At 43.2% G+C, this 16,997-nt stretch overlaps 1 protein-coding gene across 1 annotated transcript in view; it reads right to left on the bottom strand.

The window, feature by feature from the left end:
* Nucleotides 1-1,204: 1,204 nt before the first annotated feature.
* Ostf1 (osteoclast stimulating factor 1) overlaps nt 1,205-16,997 on the bottom strand; it is a 52,031-nt gene continuing 36,238 nt past the window's right edge. Inside the window, exons 4-10 of the mRNA XM_041662222.1 lie at nt 14,282-14,345; nt 12,597-12,650; nt 10,198-10,305; nt 9,474-9,523; nt 6,640-6,718; nt 4,523-4,621; nt 1,205-1,760 (exon numbers count right to left, since the gene is read on the bottom strand). Of these exons, the coding sequence (XP_041518156.1) occupies nt 1,702-1,760; nt 4,523-4,621; nt 6,640-6,718; nt 9,474-9,523; nt 10,198-10,305; nt 12,597-12,650; nt 14,282-14,345 (513 nt within the window). The 3' untranslated portion in view covers nt 1,205-1,701. The remainder of the gene's footprint in view (nt 1,761-4,522; nt 4,622-6,639; nt 6,719-9,473; nt 9,524-10,197; nt 10,306-12,596; nt 12,651-14,281; nt 14,346-16,997) is intronic.

Raw genomic sequence — 16,997 nt, 5'->3', positions numbered from 1 at the left:
TGAAAAATCCTTCCAGGTTCTACGGGAAGAGAAAATTTCTGGAATTGGTATCTTTCTATTTCTACTTATAAAGAAATACAAACAGCTAGATTAAATTTATTAACAAGTCAGGCGTGGTGGCTCATGCCTACAATTCCAGCACTTGGGAGGCAGAGGCAAGGTTTGAGGACAGCTTGGGCTACAGAGTGAGCCTCAGGACAGCCTGGTGAGATGCCGTCTCAAACAACCAGAAGGAAGCACGGTGTAACAGCACATCTATTTGGAGACTACGACGCCCTCCTTAGTTACTCTCGGACGGCATGCTTTGCTGGTAATGCTTCCACGGGTTCTTTTCTGCTAAATTCGTTGAGTCAAACTGCTTCCTCCAGGTACCGACCCACAGAGAGAAAACCAGCTCGGGCCAGAAGATGCACCTACATAGGTTATTCATTTCCTGAGTTGGCCTACTTCCTCCTTCACACATTTCCGTCTCTTGACCAATAGGCCTTTTGAAATGAGCATTGAATTCTTGAAAATATATTTCTGGGCCCAGCGCTGGTAATCTAGACACATTATGAGACCATGCCACCTTTAACGTTTCTGCAGTGACACAAAATTAAAACTTATTTTTATTTTGACCTCTTGAGACAAGGCTTCTCTGTGCAGCTCTGGCTGTCCTGGAGCTCACTCTGTAGACCAGGCTGGTGAGCAAGACATGTGCTTTGAGAAAACAAATGTTATTTGAGAGAGAAAAGTTCATGCTTCCTAACTATACCACACTGAAAATTATGGCAGTCTTCACAAGGAAATCAAGGGTTTTTGTTTGATTGAGATGGGGCTTCTCTATGTAGCTCCAGCTGTCCTGGAACCCGTTCTATAGACCAGGCTGGCCTCAAACTCAGAGCGATCTGCTTGCCTCTGACTCCCTTGTACTGGGATTAAAGGCATGTGCCACCACCTGACAGAAATCAAGATTTTTTTTAACCTTCCACACTTTAATCAGACTGAATTGAGGTTACTGAGTTTCTCCATTCTACGTATTAACTTGAACACAATTCTGAGTATTTCATAACTATTAAAATTTGATCTTTTCTAAGACATGCATTTGATTACTGTGTTAAATAAAGCAGACATGGGAGGCTGCGAGAGAAACACAAGTACTATGATTCTTTGGTGCCGACCATTATAAAATACAATCTAAAAGTAAAATAAAATCAGTTCTTACCTGAGTACAAAAGCTTTATTCAACAGCGATGATAGCACAAAAACAAATAATAAAGTCTCTTTAAACATTTATTTTTGTCAGAAGAGCTGACAATATTCTATTGAGAGTTTGGTTTATTGTTTTACTAAGCATTTCCCCCTTGAAAAATCCACTCAAAACATCTTGTTCCTTGAGGTAAAGAACTTAAAAAAAAAAAAAATCCTGATTTTTTTTAAAGAAAAAAATTATTAAATTCCTTTAGCTTGATAAATAGAAATAATCTTTTCTTGTTCTATACTGATGAACATATATGCATTTTATACAGCATTGCTTATTGGCCGGCCGCAGGTGAGAATCGCCCACACCACGCTGTCCCATCACAGACGGGCAGGGCCAACAGTGCCACGTTCAGACAGGCTTTAAAAGAATGGTTAGCAATACTCTTCTGGCAAAACAACCAAGGTTTTGGAATGGCAAAAGCAAAAGAACTTTAGGCATCAAAGCAGCTCCAGGAGGAATCAGTCTGAGTCTTCGTCGTCGAGGTAGTCCTCGGCGTTGCTTGACGTTCGCACCCCATCTAAAGAAAAGGCAGGAAGGAGACAAACAAATTACAGATGGTTCAGAATGTTCTTCACTTTCAGTGCCTTGGACAATTCAAAACTTGATCTCTGCCCATGACAGGGATTATGGGGTGCTTGAGGCCCTTCCCACCATTGTTTTTCAGCCTATGAAGCTACTGCAGAGGCTGCCAAGTCCTTTGATGGAATGAGGCACCTGGTGGGGGGACCAATTGTCTGATTCCAGCACAAAGCAACCAGCCTCGTGCACTATGGCCAAGATGGATCATACTGGCAGCCACGCCACATGGGGCCTCGGTAGTCCACAGTCTGTGCCTTACCTGAACGCAGAAGCCAGAAAGAGGGAAAAATGAAAGCAAAACCGCAAAGGCCTGAGTTTGATTTCAGAAAAATTAAGTATACAAAGAAGCAAGAGACTGAAATTTAAAAAGAAAGAAAGAAAAGAAAAAGAAAAAAATCAACAAAAGAGCTAGACCCCATCAAAGGCTAAAGCAATCTCGAACAGGGGTCAAAAGGAAGACAAGTAATCTAATGCTGTCTTGTCAAATTCTTACACTAACAGAGTTCCTGAGAGGGAAAAGAAAACTCAAAACCACACATTCAGTTAGAGTTTAATTGCTGCAGGACAGCAAGGTGTCCAGATCATACACTCTCACTAGCCAGGTTACACTGGCAATATGACTTGCTCCGAGTCTGGAGAGGGTAAGGAAGGACGGGCATCGAACCTTACCAAGTTAGAACGATAGCTGGTTGGTCAGGACCAAGCTCAAGGGACAGAATGAGAACCTTCAGTGCCTAAGAAACCTTACACCTCAGTGAAATCTCACTGAAGATACTAGTTTAGCAACAGCAAGTCAGTGTCAGAGAAGGAGAAAGGCCACAGCCCTCCCTTCTGACCCACCTAGACACCAAGGACCAGGAGGCTGACCTCAAGCAAAAGCTGCCCACCCAACAACGAATATGCTTTCTAGTTTCTGTTCCACACAGATACTAATATGGCTTCCTCCAAATCTGTATTTAGGCACCACCAGCTAAGGTGACAAACACTTTGTCATTCCCTCTAGAGCCCACATATATACACAAATGTCTTTAAAGAAACACCAGTTTAACTCATGATTAAAACACCAAACTCCAGGCTGGTTTTCACTGTGTGTGAACTGAAGGGGAAGACAATACAAAGGGGGAGACAGGTTTGTGGGCGGGCTTATGATGGGACTTGGCAATGGGCAAGGAGGATAGTTTCTCTTAAGCCCTGAATTCAGAGAGGAAGGATGCTGACAATTTCTGATGGGCAAGGCGGAGGCTAAGGAGTGCCTCTGTTGATGCTTCTGTTAGGAGCCGGGTATGGTACAGAGTAATGTACAATGCCGCTTCTCAGGGTGATGGACACCCGAAGGAGGGACTAGTTTCCACTAATGGGAATAAGTGGAGGTGGCGCACGCCTTTAATCCCAGCATTTGGGAGGCAGAGGCAGGTGGAACTCTGTCAATCTGGGGCCAGCCCAGTCTATTGAGAGAGGTTCAGGACAGCCAAGACTAAGAGAAACCCTGTCTCGAAAAATACAAACAAAAAGAATTTATACCTCATCTTTAAACTTTAAAAACTATCTACAAACTGTGAACAGATTTCAAAATCTTCGGCAATGACTGGAGTGATTTCAATCACAGTTTATTGCTTCCTTCATTAAATCTAAAGCATAGTGCAAACGTGGGTGGTGAAATGGAATTTCAGCTACATCTGCCTTCAGCCACTCACAGCAGCCACGTACGATGTGCGGGTGGAAAGCACATCCATTAGCAAAGAACAAAAGAAACACATCATGAAAGACCCTGTCTTCAAAATCGTTTACTTGACACTATTATTCTACTTTAGATCTGACTGAGATCAATAGTATACATTCAAAATTCACAATCATTTATCAAGGGGGAATAATAAAATCATCTGGAGGGCTGGAGAGGTAGCTCAGCAGTTAAGAGCACTGTCGGCTCTTCCAGAGGCCCTGAGTTCAATTCCCAGCACTCACATGGCAGCTCACAGCCATCTGTAATAGAATCCGATGCCATCTTCGGGTGTGCAGTCATACGTACAGATGAAACTCCGATATACATTGTAGTCATTGGAATGTAATTGGCCCCATAATCTCATAGGGAGTGGCAGTATTAGGAGGTGTGGCTTTGTTGGAATTGTCACTGTGGGGGTTAGGTTTTGAGGTAGGTTTTCTATGCTCAGGATATTGCCCAGTGTCTCAGTCGTTTTCCTGTTGCCTGCAAGATGTAGGACTCTCAGCTACTCCTCCAGTACCATGTCTGCCTGCATGCCACCATGCTCCTCACCATGATAATAATGGACTGAGCTTCTGAAACTGTAAGTGAGGCCCCTCAATGAAATGTCTTCCTTGTAACAGTTGTCTTGGTCGTGGTGTGTCTTCACAGCAATAAAAACCCTAACTAAGACATACATAAGATATATAAATCTTTTTAATTTTTTTTTAATTTTTAAGATTTATTTACTTTATGTATGTGGTGCTCTATCTGAATGTTTACCTACATGCCAGAAGATGGCATCAGATCCCATTATAAGATGACTGTGACCCACATGTGGTTGCTGAGAATTGAACTTGGCATTTTTGGAAGAATTGCCAATGCTCTTAACTGTTGATCCATCTCTCCAGCCCCATAAACAAACAAACAAACCCTTTTGTAATAGAAAAATGCTAAGTCTCAGTCATAAGCACAACAAGAAAGTGACTTAAAACAAATACCTGTTCCCTGCTTCTTTTTCAGGAGTGAGGCACAGGCAGCATTGGTGGCCATGTCCAAGGCCAGCTTCTTCTCATTGTTTCTCAAGTCTGTCCTTGCACCTTCCCAACACAAGACAAGGTAATCAAAATCATGTGTCTCTGAAGACTGGAATGAGGCAGCCAATCCTCTGTGACAAAGCTACCCAGAGAACAATTCTGGCCCAGAATTAATGTGATAGGCATGTTTCATCAGCGAGCCTGCTGTTCCATGAAAGCTTCCCTTCCCTTCCCTTCCAGGCTCCAAGGGATTGCACATAGACTTTCCAATGAGGCCATACCAGGTCCTGGGTAAATCCTAAAACACAGCCATAGCCATCGCCCCACGGGTCATGTGGACCCCAGCAGGAGGCTTTGGGGCTTCCATCCAGCACACCCTTTGCCTCTACTTCAGTTCACGAGGACCTTTAGAAAACTCCACTGGGTTGAATGTCAGGGGGTTAATATTTTATATCTGCAGGGGCATTCATATGCAAATCAGCAGAATGGCAAAACAATAAAGCTCATAGACAATTCATTGTTCCCCAATTCATTGTCTCTGTAAGCCCTCTTCCATTCATTTCTTTCCCTGTCTTTGTGCTGAAAATTACATCAGAATCCATGGAGACATTTGCATTGTTGAAGAACGAAAAATACAGAAATGTACTCAACAGTGCTGACTTCCCCGCTGAACTAAACTCTTCATAGGTGACTACTCTCACAGAAGGCCCGAGCTATCCCTTTGTTTGCCAGTGATCTGCACGAACAGGCTCATGTGCACAAAGCTAATTCCATATATTTACTTTGTATGTACGTGTGTGCGCACCTGCACATGGAAACCCAGAGCTGGTGTTCTCCTTCCCCCACATGGGTCCCAGGGATTGAACTCAAGTCCTCAGTTTGTGGCAGGCACTTTCCAGCTCAGCCACCTCGTCAGCCTTAGAACTCCATTTTGAACTTAACAGTATTTATGTTTTTCTTGGAGCGTGCACAAGCTCGATGCATCTGGACATTTATAGGTATTGCATTTTCTAGGTGTTCCAAAACTTATGTCACCGCAGCTTTATGGACAGAAATCAGTTCTTTCTGATTTCCATCATTTCTAATGGTGTAATGAGCAGCATCCCCGAACCACTTGTTCACGGGTTTAAAGTGGTAATGAGGGCTGCTGTCCAACTGTCGTCCATGAAGGCTCTACAAGCATGAGCCTTCTATCACAGCATCCCTGCAGTGCATGCAGTACCATGGGTGCTTGGGACCACTCTGACAACACAACATTAAGGGTGGCTCAGCAGCACACAGCTCACGGCGACCACATTAGACAACACAGTCTTCAGCATGACCTCTAAGAAACCCAACAGCAGTTCTCATGCTGAGTAATCTTTCAGACCAGGGGTTTCCATCTTCACCTCACTTAAACTCAAAACACCCTTGCCCATAAATTCCACAACACTGCCCCCAAAGATTCCTCGAGATAGAATCTGTAACTTGTGGCTTGGAGAAAGGTTCCACAGTGTTGGCATCTGGACCAAGCCCCTGAGCAACACACCTGGCCAACCCTCTGGAAGAGTGGTTAATATTCATGGGACAAGCGAATAGATGGGCGTGCAGTCCCTGAGTTAGCTGTTTGCTCTGAGTCGCACAGAAGCAGGAGCTGGGATCACAGCATCCCTCCTTCTCAGCACTGCTCGGTGTGGCCAGAGGCAGCTAGGCACAGCACCATTTCTCCTGTATTCAGGCTCTCAGGGCAAGCGAGAGCCTCGCCAGCTTTATTCCAACTTTCCCAGGGTGTGACGTCCCCAAAACCCTCCCTCCTAAAAATCCTTCAGTCCTACAGATATGCACACCAAGTTCCTTCTAAAAGTAATACATTTGTACTTGTAAATTTATCAAGGTCTAAATTCACAGTAAAATATACCATAAATGTACCCCCAATAATTTCCTCTCCATCACAGTGCTGATGTACGATAGACAGAGTAGAGGTTAAAACTCCAGCTTCAATGGATGGAGACTTAGTCTTCCTACTATTTCAAATGGCCTGTTTCATTAGGAGCTATTTTTCAAGGCAGAGAAAGATCAGGTAAATTCAACAAAAACTTTACCTTTAGCCAGTAGCAACTGGACAATGTCTGCATAACCCTTCCAGGCAGCCGCGTGCAGAGCTGTGTCTCCCAGCTTGTTCTATGGTGAAAAAGAGAGAAAACAGTGTTATAAAAACACAAAGTGGACTGGATGAAGACAGTGATGTTTTTGATCCATGTGGATCTAAACTAAGAGAAAAGCTCCAGAATCACATGGAATTCCAAGGGAAAGGGGAACGAGCAATGAGAAGAGCTGCTCCGGCAGGGACGGAGGAGCAATCTAATACAGCAGAATAGGCTGAGGCACAGGCTCCTCAGAGGGAGGCCTCCTTGGCAGGAAATGAACAGAGACCCAGAAACAGTCAGGAACTGAAGACTCTTAGAGGCACTAGGGAAGAATGAGTCATAGAGAGAAAACAGGAGTGGCCAAATGGATTTATACCACATCGTTAGAACCCCTGGACCAGTTACTGGCAGATGTCCCACTAGCAGCAGTAGAATCACCAGAGTTCCCCAGCTCGCGCACAATGCTACGAGTGAAGGTGACAAGAGACATTCGGATGCAAACCTGTCAACTGAATAGTAAGGTCCTCCACTCAGCTCCTTTTACCCACCTCACTGCCCAGGGAGTAGAGTGAAGGGTGGTGACTTCAGCCAGGAGAGTGCCATCACCTCTGCCAAAGAGTATGACCCCACAGCAGGGGGAAGGTGTGGGATTTGTGTTCGCATACTCAACGATACAGGAGAGGTCTCATCATGTCTCCCTATGGAAAAGTCCATCCAGGACCACCCGCACCAAGTACACACAGCTTCCAATCACACAGATAACCAAGACACTGGGTTTAAAAACAGCTTTAGAGTCTGAGTAGAGGCCAGCTTAAACAAAATAAAAGCCTTGTGGGGAAAAGCACAGTAAAGAGCAGAGGACATTTTTAAAAACAACAATTACTATATCAGCCATATAAGATGGTATTACAATCAAACAAGAAAAAGATGCCATTAAAAGTAAGAGTGATATAGGCTTGTGGTCAACAAACTCCTTCGATGATCCCTATAATACCTGCTTTCCCTTCTCCACCAAAAGATCCCACATACAACCCTCTTGTCCTCGAGTGTGGGTGAAGCCGGAGGATAGAAAGGCCATCACTCCTCTGGGCTGGGGCATGGCAGTGCATGCCTTTAATCCTAGCACCCAGAAGACAGAGATAGGTGGATCTCTGTGAGTTCAAGTCTATCCTGGTCTATACAGCAAGTTTAAGACAAGTCTTGGAAACATAGTAATATTTTGTATTAAAAAATAAAAAGCCCATCACTTTGTAGATATTAGGTTCACTGAAAAGGAGATTATTCTGGGTAGGCCACATCTAGTCAGGCAGGCTTTTTAAAACAAAGGTTAAATGGCAGAGCAAACACCACCTACTAGTCATGAGGAGGACATCAAACAGCCATTTTGTGACCTCTTGATTGAAGGGAGGGACTTTTAAAAGCTGAGGGCATCAGTACTAAAGGGACAAAAAGCTTAAATCTCAGCATTGCAGTGATCTTAGAAGAGATCCTGAATCATTGCAGTGAGCTTAGAAGGGAACCTCCAGCTTCCCAAGAACCCAGTTCCAATGCAACCTGGGCTTTACAGTGTGAGATTCTGAATCTTGTGATATCACGCTCAGAATTCCAACCCACCCAATACACGTTGCTAATCCTCAGATAATTTGCTATATAGCAATAGAAAATGAAAAATCAAAATCAAGGTGGGGCTGCAGAGATGGCAGAGATGGCTCTGTAGTTAAGAGCACTCGCTGGCTGCTTTTCCGGAGGACTCAGGTTCAATTCCCAGCAACCAATGGAGGCTCTCAATTGTCTACAACTCCAATTCCTGGGGAATCTGTCACCCTCTTCTGATCTCTGTTGGTACTACATGCATGTGGTACATAGATAGGCAAACAAGAAAACATACATATAAAAATAAACATTTTCTAAAAAAACTTAAAAAGGGGAAATCATTTTTTAAAAAATAAAGGTGAAGAAATCTTTGATAAAAAATAAAATTTGAGGTTCAATCTGAAGAATCAAAAAAGTAAAGAAAATAAATGTAGGAAAGGAAACAAGGTAATTTCTTAGGCTAAAAGCCCTCAGTGCAGTCACTAGGGGAAGGCAACACGAAGGCACATCCTTATAAGTTTTCAGAACACCAAAGACAAAGACTCAGAGAGAAAAAGAGGTCCCAGAAGAAGACTGCAGCCTGCCAGGGTTAGAAGTGGTGGGAGTTTGTCTCCTCAAGCTCATGTTTGGGAGTCTGGAGAAGAGCGGAGCCTTTAGAAGAGGGGTCCTGGCTCTAGTTTGGATCTTAAGTGTCCCCAGAGGTCCCCGCCAGAGGGAGGCAGTGGAGTCTTGGGGAGAGGGGCCAGTGGGAAGCCTTCATGCCCTGGGGTATGTCTTAATGGGTGGTGAGACTGTTCACTGAGGATCCTCACCAGCCATTCAGCCTGAGCCACCATGTCCTCGATTACATTGGGGCCAGCCCAAGAGCATTGGGGCCAACCGATCATGGAACGGCACTTCCCAAACTCAGACCGAAGGAAACCTTCTCCCTCTGTAAGTCGACTATCTCTGGCATGTGTTGTAGTACCAGAAAACTGGACACAAGGACCAAGGCTGCAGCTCTCTGATGCACACCTGAACGGTGCGGGGACTTGGCTTCAGATCCCAGTACGAACAACACAAAACAGAGTCATACAACAACACTCCGTGTGTTTGTAGTGTTCAACTAAACTACTGTATACAAGCACAAGCTGTACTGTGTCAGAGAGAAAGAGGTGGGTGTGCTAAATGCGTTCCCCCGTGGTAAGCAGCCTCACCTGCTGGTTCAGCTCCACATTCGGCTGAGTAAACAGAACCTCCACTATGTCTGCAATTCAAACGGAAAAGGGAGTTCATTAAGACAGAAACAGCAAACTTCATAAAAGCACATATCACAATAGCAAAAGGCAAGACTTATTAGGAGAATGTTCTAGAAAAGTCTTACCAGTTTCTGAAATTTTATATTACAGAAAAAAACCTAAAAGGTACCTCACAAAAGAAAACTTCTAGATCTGAAGACGCAGCTCAGTTGGCAAAAAAGAGTGGGCAGTGGGGTTTGGGCTGCACTGAAGTACACAGAACTCAACCTGCCATTATTACTGATGGCAAAAGAAATGCAGACTTAAGTCATCGTGGAACTTTTAAATTTTGCATTAAACTTAAAATGTAGGGCCCAAAGCATAGCTAGGGAAAGCTACAGGAGTCAACTTATGCCTTTCCTATGTGGTATGTGACCGTGGGTTTGTTATCTTGTCACTGGTGTTTTCTGGTACATTCTGAAGCCTGAGAGAGGAAAGGAAGTTCCCAGCCTTCCAAGAGGTCTGCACAGTGGGGCTCACCAGACACATTCCACCCGCTGCTCCACAATTTCCAGAAACACAGCTTTTGGCGGATGCTCGGAAGGATTTGAAGCATTGTCTTTATCATTTTAAGAAAGCATGCTCCCTTAGGTGAAGGCAATTTTGAACAGCACAGAAATGTGTAACTAGCGAGATGCAGTACCTTTGTGGCCCCCGTGGCAGGCCCAGTACAGGGCTGTGCTTCCAGCTTTGTCCAGGCCGTTCACACCTACTCGGTTGTCCAAGCACTCCCTCAACCAGCTCACGTTGCCTGAAAGAATGTTATACTTATAAAAAGCACAAGAAAAGGCTTTTATTCTTTGTCTTGCTTTTAAATCAATTTTGTCCGTTGTAAGGGACCATTTGTGATGGATTAATCAGCAAATTCTAAAACAAGACTGCCCGCTAATGCACTTATTATGGTGCATTTGCACCCTTGATGGACAGCAGGAACATCCATTTTTAATAGGACAAGTTGCAAAAATATTTCAGCTTCAGAGGAAAAACAAGGACGTGTTGTTTTAATCTCTGTTTAATTCTGAAAGGCAGGGTGTAACACAAACTCTAACTACAAACAGAAACTCTTCCTATTCATATTTAAAGACATTTTAACTTTAGGGAGAAAGAATATATTATCTTAAGTAAGCTGCTCTAAACAACTGTTCTGTGCTAACGCACAGCTATTAATTTAAAATCTTCAGTATCTCATTTACAAAAAAGCTGGGTTTTTTTTTTTTTATGTCATTTTAGTTAGTCTAAGCCCTTCCTTGGCTCCTGCAGATATCGGACAGGATCAAATAGCTTGCTGAGGCTGCAATCGCACTACCTGTCATTCAAAGAAGGACTAAGAGATCCACCACGGTGTTTGGGGCCAGAGAAATTCTCTATTGTGGGGCTTGCCCTCAGGCACTGTAGGATGTTTAGCAACAGCCTGGGCCTCTACCTGAAGAAAGTCTTGTGAGAGAAGAATGCCTTGTCACAATGCCATGTGACAATCAAAATGTCCCCTCATAGTGCCAGTGAGTGTCCCAAGACAACAACCATCTCCCACATCAAAACTCTGCTAAGTGCTATGTCCCAGGACATCACTGCCCTCCTGCCCTCCACGACTCAGAACACTGCACTTGAATGACCTGTTACACCCACCTGCCCCATGGGCCTCTGACCTTCCTTCCACCTGCCTAGTCCTACTTTGAGCACAGTGTAGGGAAGTGCGCAAGAAAGTGTATTACCTAGCATTTTAAAACAAAAACCACTCTTACCCTTCTAGAGTGACAGAAGTCAGCACAGAGGCTGCTTCTAGGGAAAGCAGGGATTTAAGCAGGATGCTGCATGGATAGAACATTCTTAGATGACAGAAATGTTCTAGATCTTGATCTGGGCGTTGGTGCTCTGGGTATATATATATATATATATATATTCTTGACAAAACTTATCAACCATATAATTAAAACCTAGACATTCTGCTGTAATATCAACTGGCCAGGCAAGATGTGCCTAAATCTGCAATAGTGGCATGACTTCTATGGGGGATAATCTATGTCTTTGATTCTATCTGAGACCTGTTAAATAGGAGGGAATTTTGATGCCCATGGCTGGGAAAGTCACAGGCCATAGTGGGTAACCGACAACTGCCTTCTAAATACGCATGTTTATACTCAAAGATCAGTGCTGCCCTCAACCTTGGCCAAGAAGCTTTGTTTCTGCAATGGCAGCAGTTAATGTAGAGACTCATAACCAGTCAAAGGTCTGGGAAAAGCGAGTGTTGAGTGTTCAGCCCTAAATAAGATGTCTGCACCACCTCCTCTCCATCCATGGCTCAGGAAACATTGCAGAATACAGAAACAGAAAGAATGTAAGAGCCAGGGGATGGAGAAGAGCACCAGGAAACACTGTCTCCTGGACCTGACATGGCGTCTACTCCCGAGGACTCACTACACACACGAGGTCAACCTCTGGATCTGCATGGCTGTGGCACCGAGGACTCACTACACACACGAGGTCAACCTCTGGACCTGCATGGCTGTGGCACCGAGGACTCACTACACACACGAGGTCAGACCTCTGGACCTGACATGGCTGCTGTTCCCATGGACTCACTACACACACAAGGTCAGACCTCTGGACCTGTAATGGCTGCTGTTCCCATGGACTCACTACAGGCACAAGGTCACACTGATCAAAATGCCCATTTGAATGAGAGAGGGGTTCATGAGGCACCTTTCCCAGGTGAGAAACTAATCGAAACTGATAGCTGATGGAGGAAGAAAAGCCATTTCTCTTAGGGCTGAGACCACTGGTGGCTGTCTGTACCCCAGTGGATGATCCCACAGTCATGTGCACAAGGACAATAACTGGAGTTGGGGTTGTTTATTTTAAAAAGAGAACATGTAGTTGGGAGGGGGCATGTTATAAGGAAGAGGGAGTTGGAGGTGGGAGAATTATCGAAATACTTGTATACATATATGAGATTCTCAAATAAGAAGAAACTTTGTTAATGAAACCTATGCATTTTAATATACCATATCTTCTATCAAAAAAGAAAAAGAGAAACAAACCTACCTCTTTTTGCAGCCTCGTGCAATGGATTGTCAATGGATTCTGCCTGCTCAGCCACTAGATAGAAAACAAAAATGCAAGCCCACCATTGAAGTCACTCAGTGATTAACAGGAGTTGGTCATGCCCCTGGGCACCCAGCTTCATGGCCAGAGCCTCAAATACAACAGTTTAATAAATTACTTAGTGTAGATTAGAAGGAACAGAAAATAACTGGTAGTACCTCCTTTAAAGGGGGCTGGATTTTGTGTTAAATGAAACAAAGCCAAGCAAGAAGGCAGTGGCGCAGCAATTAGCTGCAAGCATAAACGACAGTAAGCACAGCCATTAACGGAAATAGAAACAAACCCAAACAAATACCTGAGCCAAACATCAAGTTTACTCAACTATTTAATAAAGAAACAGCCATAAAGGTATCAGCATTCTGTGGAACCACTTTTGTCTTGAGGATACTTGATAAGAGCTCTGAGTCCCCTCTAGGGGCAGCAGCAGTGATTGCGAGCGACACTGCATGATCTATGAATAGCAGCTGTCTATTCCCTGTCGGCCACCGTGGCCCTGGAGTGAACAGGAGTGCCCAGAGGAAGACTGCCGCTCCAGTGCAACCTCAGACCCGCATCTGCCGTCCTAAGAGAGCTGGGGTAGGACGTTCTTTACAGGACTTTATGTCAGTACTTTCCGTAGTATACATGCCCAAGGCTGGAGATGCAGCACGGTGGAAAATTATGTCGGGGACTTCCGAGGAACCTGAACAAGGAGCCTGGGGTGAGCAGGCTCCTGATTTTGACCTAGCCATAGTCTCCATGCCTCGGAAGGGCATGCTCTGACATTTTCAGTCCATTGGCAGTGCTGAGAAGCAGTGCCATGCTCGCTCTACCACTAGTCTAAGGAGTCACGGACCACTAAAGCCTAAAAACCTCCTACAAGTGATCTAAACCCAGCAGTCCCACTACACAGATATGGAATCAAATCCAGAGGGATCACTCAGGGGGGTCATTAGTACTGCACCCTGTTACTAACCAGAAGAAAAAGACTAAAATCAGGGACCCTGGTTTACCAATTCTGTGCCTTTTTAATTTTACTCTGCTAGTTTCTACTTACATGTTTTTTTTTTTTTGCCTATTTTGCCCAACTAAAAGTACTAATAGTTTTACATAGGAGCCACAACTTAATAAGCTCCTCAAGCAGCTCTGACTAGCACTTAAGAGTACAACTGGTCTACCTCTTAGTTAACAAAGTGGGACTTCTTCACCATGAGCCAGAGCAGTGGTTTTTAACCTTCCTAATGCTGTGATCCCTTAATACAGTTCCTCATGTTGTAGTGACCACCAACCATAAAATTATTTTTGTTGCTACTTCATAACTGTATTTTGCTACTGTTGTGAATCATAACGTAAATATCTGATATGCAAGATATTTGATATGTAACCCCTGAAAAAGGGCCATTTGATTCCCAAAGGTTGCAACCCATGGGTTAAGAACTGTGGAATTAGAGGAACAATCTCTGATCTAGAGTTTAAAAGCATTTAAAAAAAAAAAGTATTAGGAACAAAATCCACAGTGTTTCCCTGGAAATTTTGTGGGTTTTCATGTTACCGTGAATTCTCATAAGCAATGAATTTGGCCCGTGCATACCTGGTAGGCATGGCCATCCTATAAACAGGAGGCTCACAGTGCAGCTGGTACTCACCATAGTTGCTTGGGATCAGTCCTGTTCTGCCTTTGCATGTCCCTTTCCACCAGCTGGTATCACTCTGCCAAGAAAGAGGGGGGTCAGCATGTAATTGTGGCTGAAACTATTTGGGTCCCCAAGTCCTCATTTGGGTCCTCATTGAATGGCATCCTCAAACCCTTTCCATCTGGGTCCATGTCCCTTATTACAAACCTAAGTACAGCAGCATCCCCCATTCACATCAGGTATACATCATACTTCTTCAATCAGACAAACCAGAGTATGTGAGAAAAGGGGAAGAAGGTGTTAGTTTAGACTACAGCTAAAGGGTTTAGATGGCCAGACTTTAACATCTCTCCTATGATATACTTTTATGGTTCGCCACATTTTCTAAATTTTCTTCTTGTTTTAGCTTCACTTTTGCATAACTTTTATCCTAGAGAAGTTCATACCTACATAGCAGCAGAGAGAACAATGTGGTAACATTTCCTAAGTGCGAGGCTCACTGCTGTGGCCAATACTACCCACCATCCGTCATGCTTTCCACTGGGATTACCAGGGTTAGTGATAAATAGTATATTTTTCACTCTGCAGAATCAGAACATGTATCTGAAAGATAATTTTTCAAAAGCAACTGTGACACCATTACCACAGTTTCAAACTTTTCCCCAACGATTCCTTAACGTCATCAAATAACTAAGTCAAAACTCAAAATTCCCAATGGTTCACAGCTTGAGATTTCAAATACAGACCACAGAGTACAACCAATTTCCCTTTTACATCACCCTTAATTTACAGGTACCTCTGCCATTCTTCTCTGTTTTTTATTTTTTGTTGTTGTTGTTGTCTATTAGCTCTCAAGATATATGAAAATATATGTATGTATATATATATATATATATATATATATATATATATATATATATTTGAAGAAACGATTAATTTCTTCTGTAGACATTGGAACAGTCTGGATTTGGGCTGTTGTAAACGTATGCTATTGTCAAACACATACCTCTTTTCCATGCATTGTCCCTGAGCTGCTATAGAGTTCTAAAAGCTCAGGCAGACTCTGGCGCACATTTTTGGGAAGGCTATTGCATGGGTGGTACTGATTTTCCCCCTTCAGGAAACATGCAAGGCAAGGCAGCCTCTGGAGGAATGCAGCTGCTGTCAATCACAGGGGTGGCAGAATGGGGTGTTTTCTCATTAAAATAAGTAGCATACCTCTTTAAAGAGTAACTTTCCCTTACCAACTCTCAGATCATTCAAGACAAAGTTCAGGAAGAAAGGAGAGCTAGCAGTGACTCCTTCCCTTAGCAGCTGAATAAACACCCTCACTCCTGAACAGTGCCTCACTGTAACATTGAGAGCTGTTTTCAGGGAACTATAAACTTAAAATAGTATTTCGATCCTTGAGGGTTGTTACCCTGATTGATGCTCAAACTGCCCCCATCTCACGGCTGGGCATCCTGCTCTCCTTGTCATTCCAGTATGGTGGCCCTTGCAGTCTTCTGAAGCTGCCTTCTCTTCCAGTCACAAGATATTCAGTTCATCCTGGACATTTAATGAACAAGAGCTGGCACTAGCCATTTCTCAAAGGGGCCTTGTTCCTTTCAGTGAGAGTAATATAAGGCCCTCTTCACAGATAAAAGATGATCTTTTTCCCAATTCAAATGAAGGACTTCTGTGTTTCTCCTTTATTTCACTGGCTGACACCTGCACATCCTCCTCCTCCATGCTGAGAACCCACAATGGACACCAGCGACCTGCTGACTCAGCTGCCCTCAAACGCAAGCCTCAAACACACAGAAGCCTTGGAGCATTTGCTGGGCAAGATGGGCACTATTTATTTATTTGTTTACTTACTTATATCATTACTTGTTGGCATTCTGTTCCATTTGATATAGTCACTAGAGATGTCTAGTCGGATTGCAAGTTTTATGGAGAGAAAATACTTCCTCTCCGCATGGCTGAGCTAACTGCCAGCATATGATTAAAGTCATCTGATTCATTTTGTTCTTAATTTTTAGGGACTGTTTTTAATTATTTAATTTTACAGCCATATAAATGTTTGTATGCTTCCAAAGTCAAATCTTCAAAACAAATTATATATATATATTTTTTTTAATTTATTTATTATGTATATAGTGTTCTGGGCACCAGATCTCATTATAGATGTCTGTGAGCCACCATGTGGTTGCTGGGAATTGAACTCAGGACCTCCGGAACAGCAGTCAGTTCTCTTAACCTCTGAGCCATCTCTCCAGCCCCAACAAATTATAATTTTAAAAAATCTATTTTTCCTTCCTTCAAATAGAGAAAACTAATTTTTAAGTAATATTTTCCAACTTTTTCTTTATTTTCAATGTCAGAAAATAGAAGCATATCTGTTTCTCACCCTTTCTTAGTTAAGTGAGGCATAATATATGCACTTTTATCTAGCTGTATTCCACTTGAATTACATCAGAACAGTATGTGAAAGATATTTCTTTGTATGGCTGCAGAATTCCATCTGTGGCCACAATGAAACTTATTCAACTATTTCCTAGTGATGAAAAAACAATTACTGTCGATGATATGTGACTATAAATGTGTCAAAAAGCGAGACTGCGTGCATATCTCTCTGTAAATACATACTTAAAATAATAATATTACTTTACAATCCACAATATTATGGCTACATGGAACAGTGGAGCCCTATGTTGATATCTCTGGTATGCATGTAGTGGTAGAG

The sequence above is a fragment of the Microtus oregoni genome, unplaced genomic scaffold (genome assembly GCF_018167655.1).
Source record: "Microtus oregoni isolate MIOR12 unplaced genomic scaffold, Mior012 000012F_ref0000307, whole genome shotgun sequence".
NCBI classification, from domain to species: domain Eukaryota; kingdom Metazoa; phylum Chordata; class Mammalia; order Rodentia; family Cricetidae; genus Microtus; species Microtus oregoni.
The sequence above is the reverse complement of the archived record's forward strand: the minus strand, read 5'-3'. Positions and strand labels throughout refer to the sequence as shown.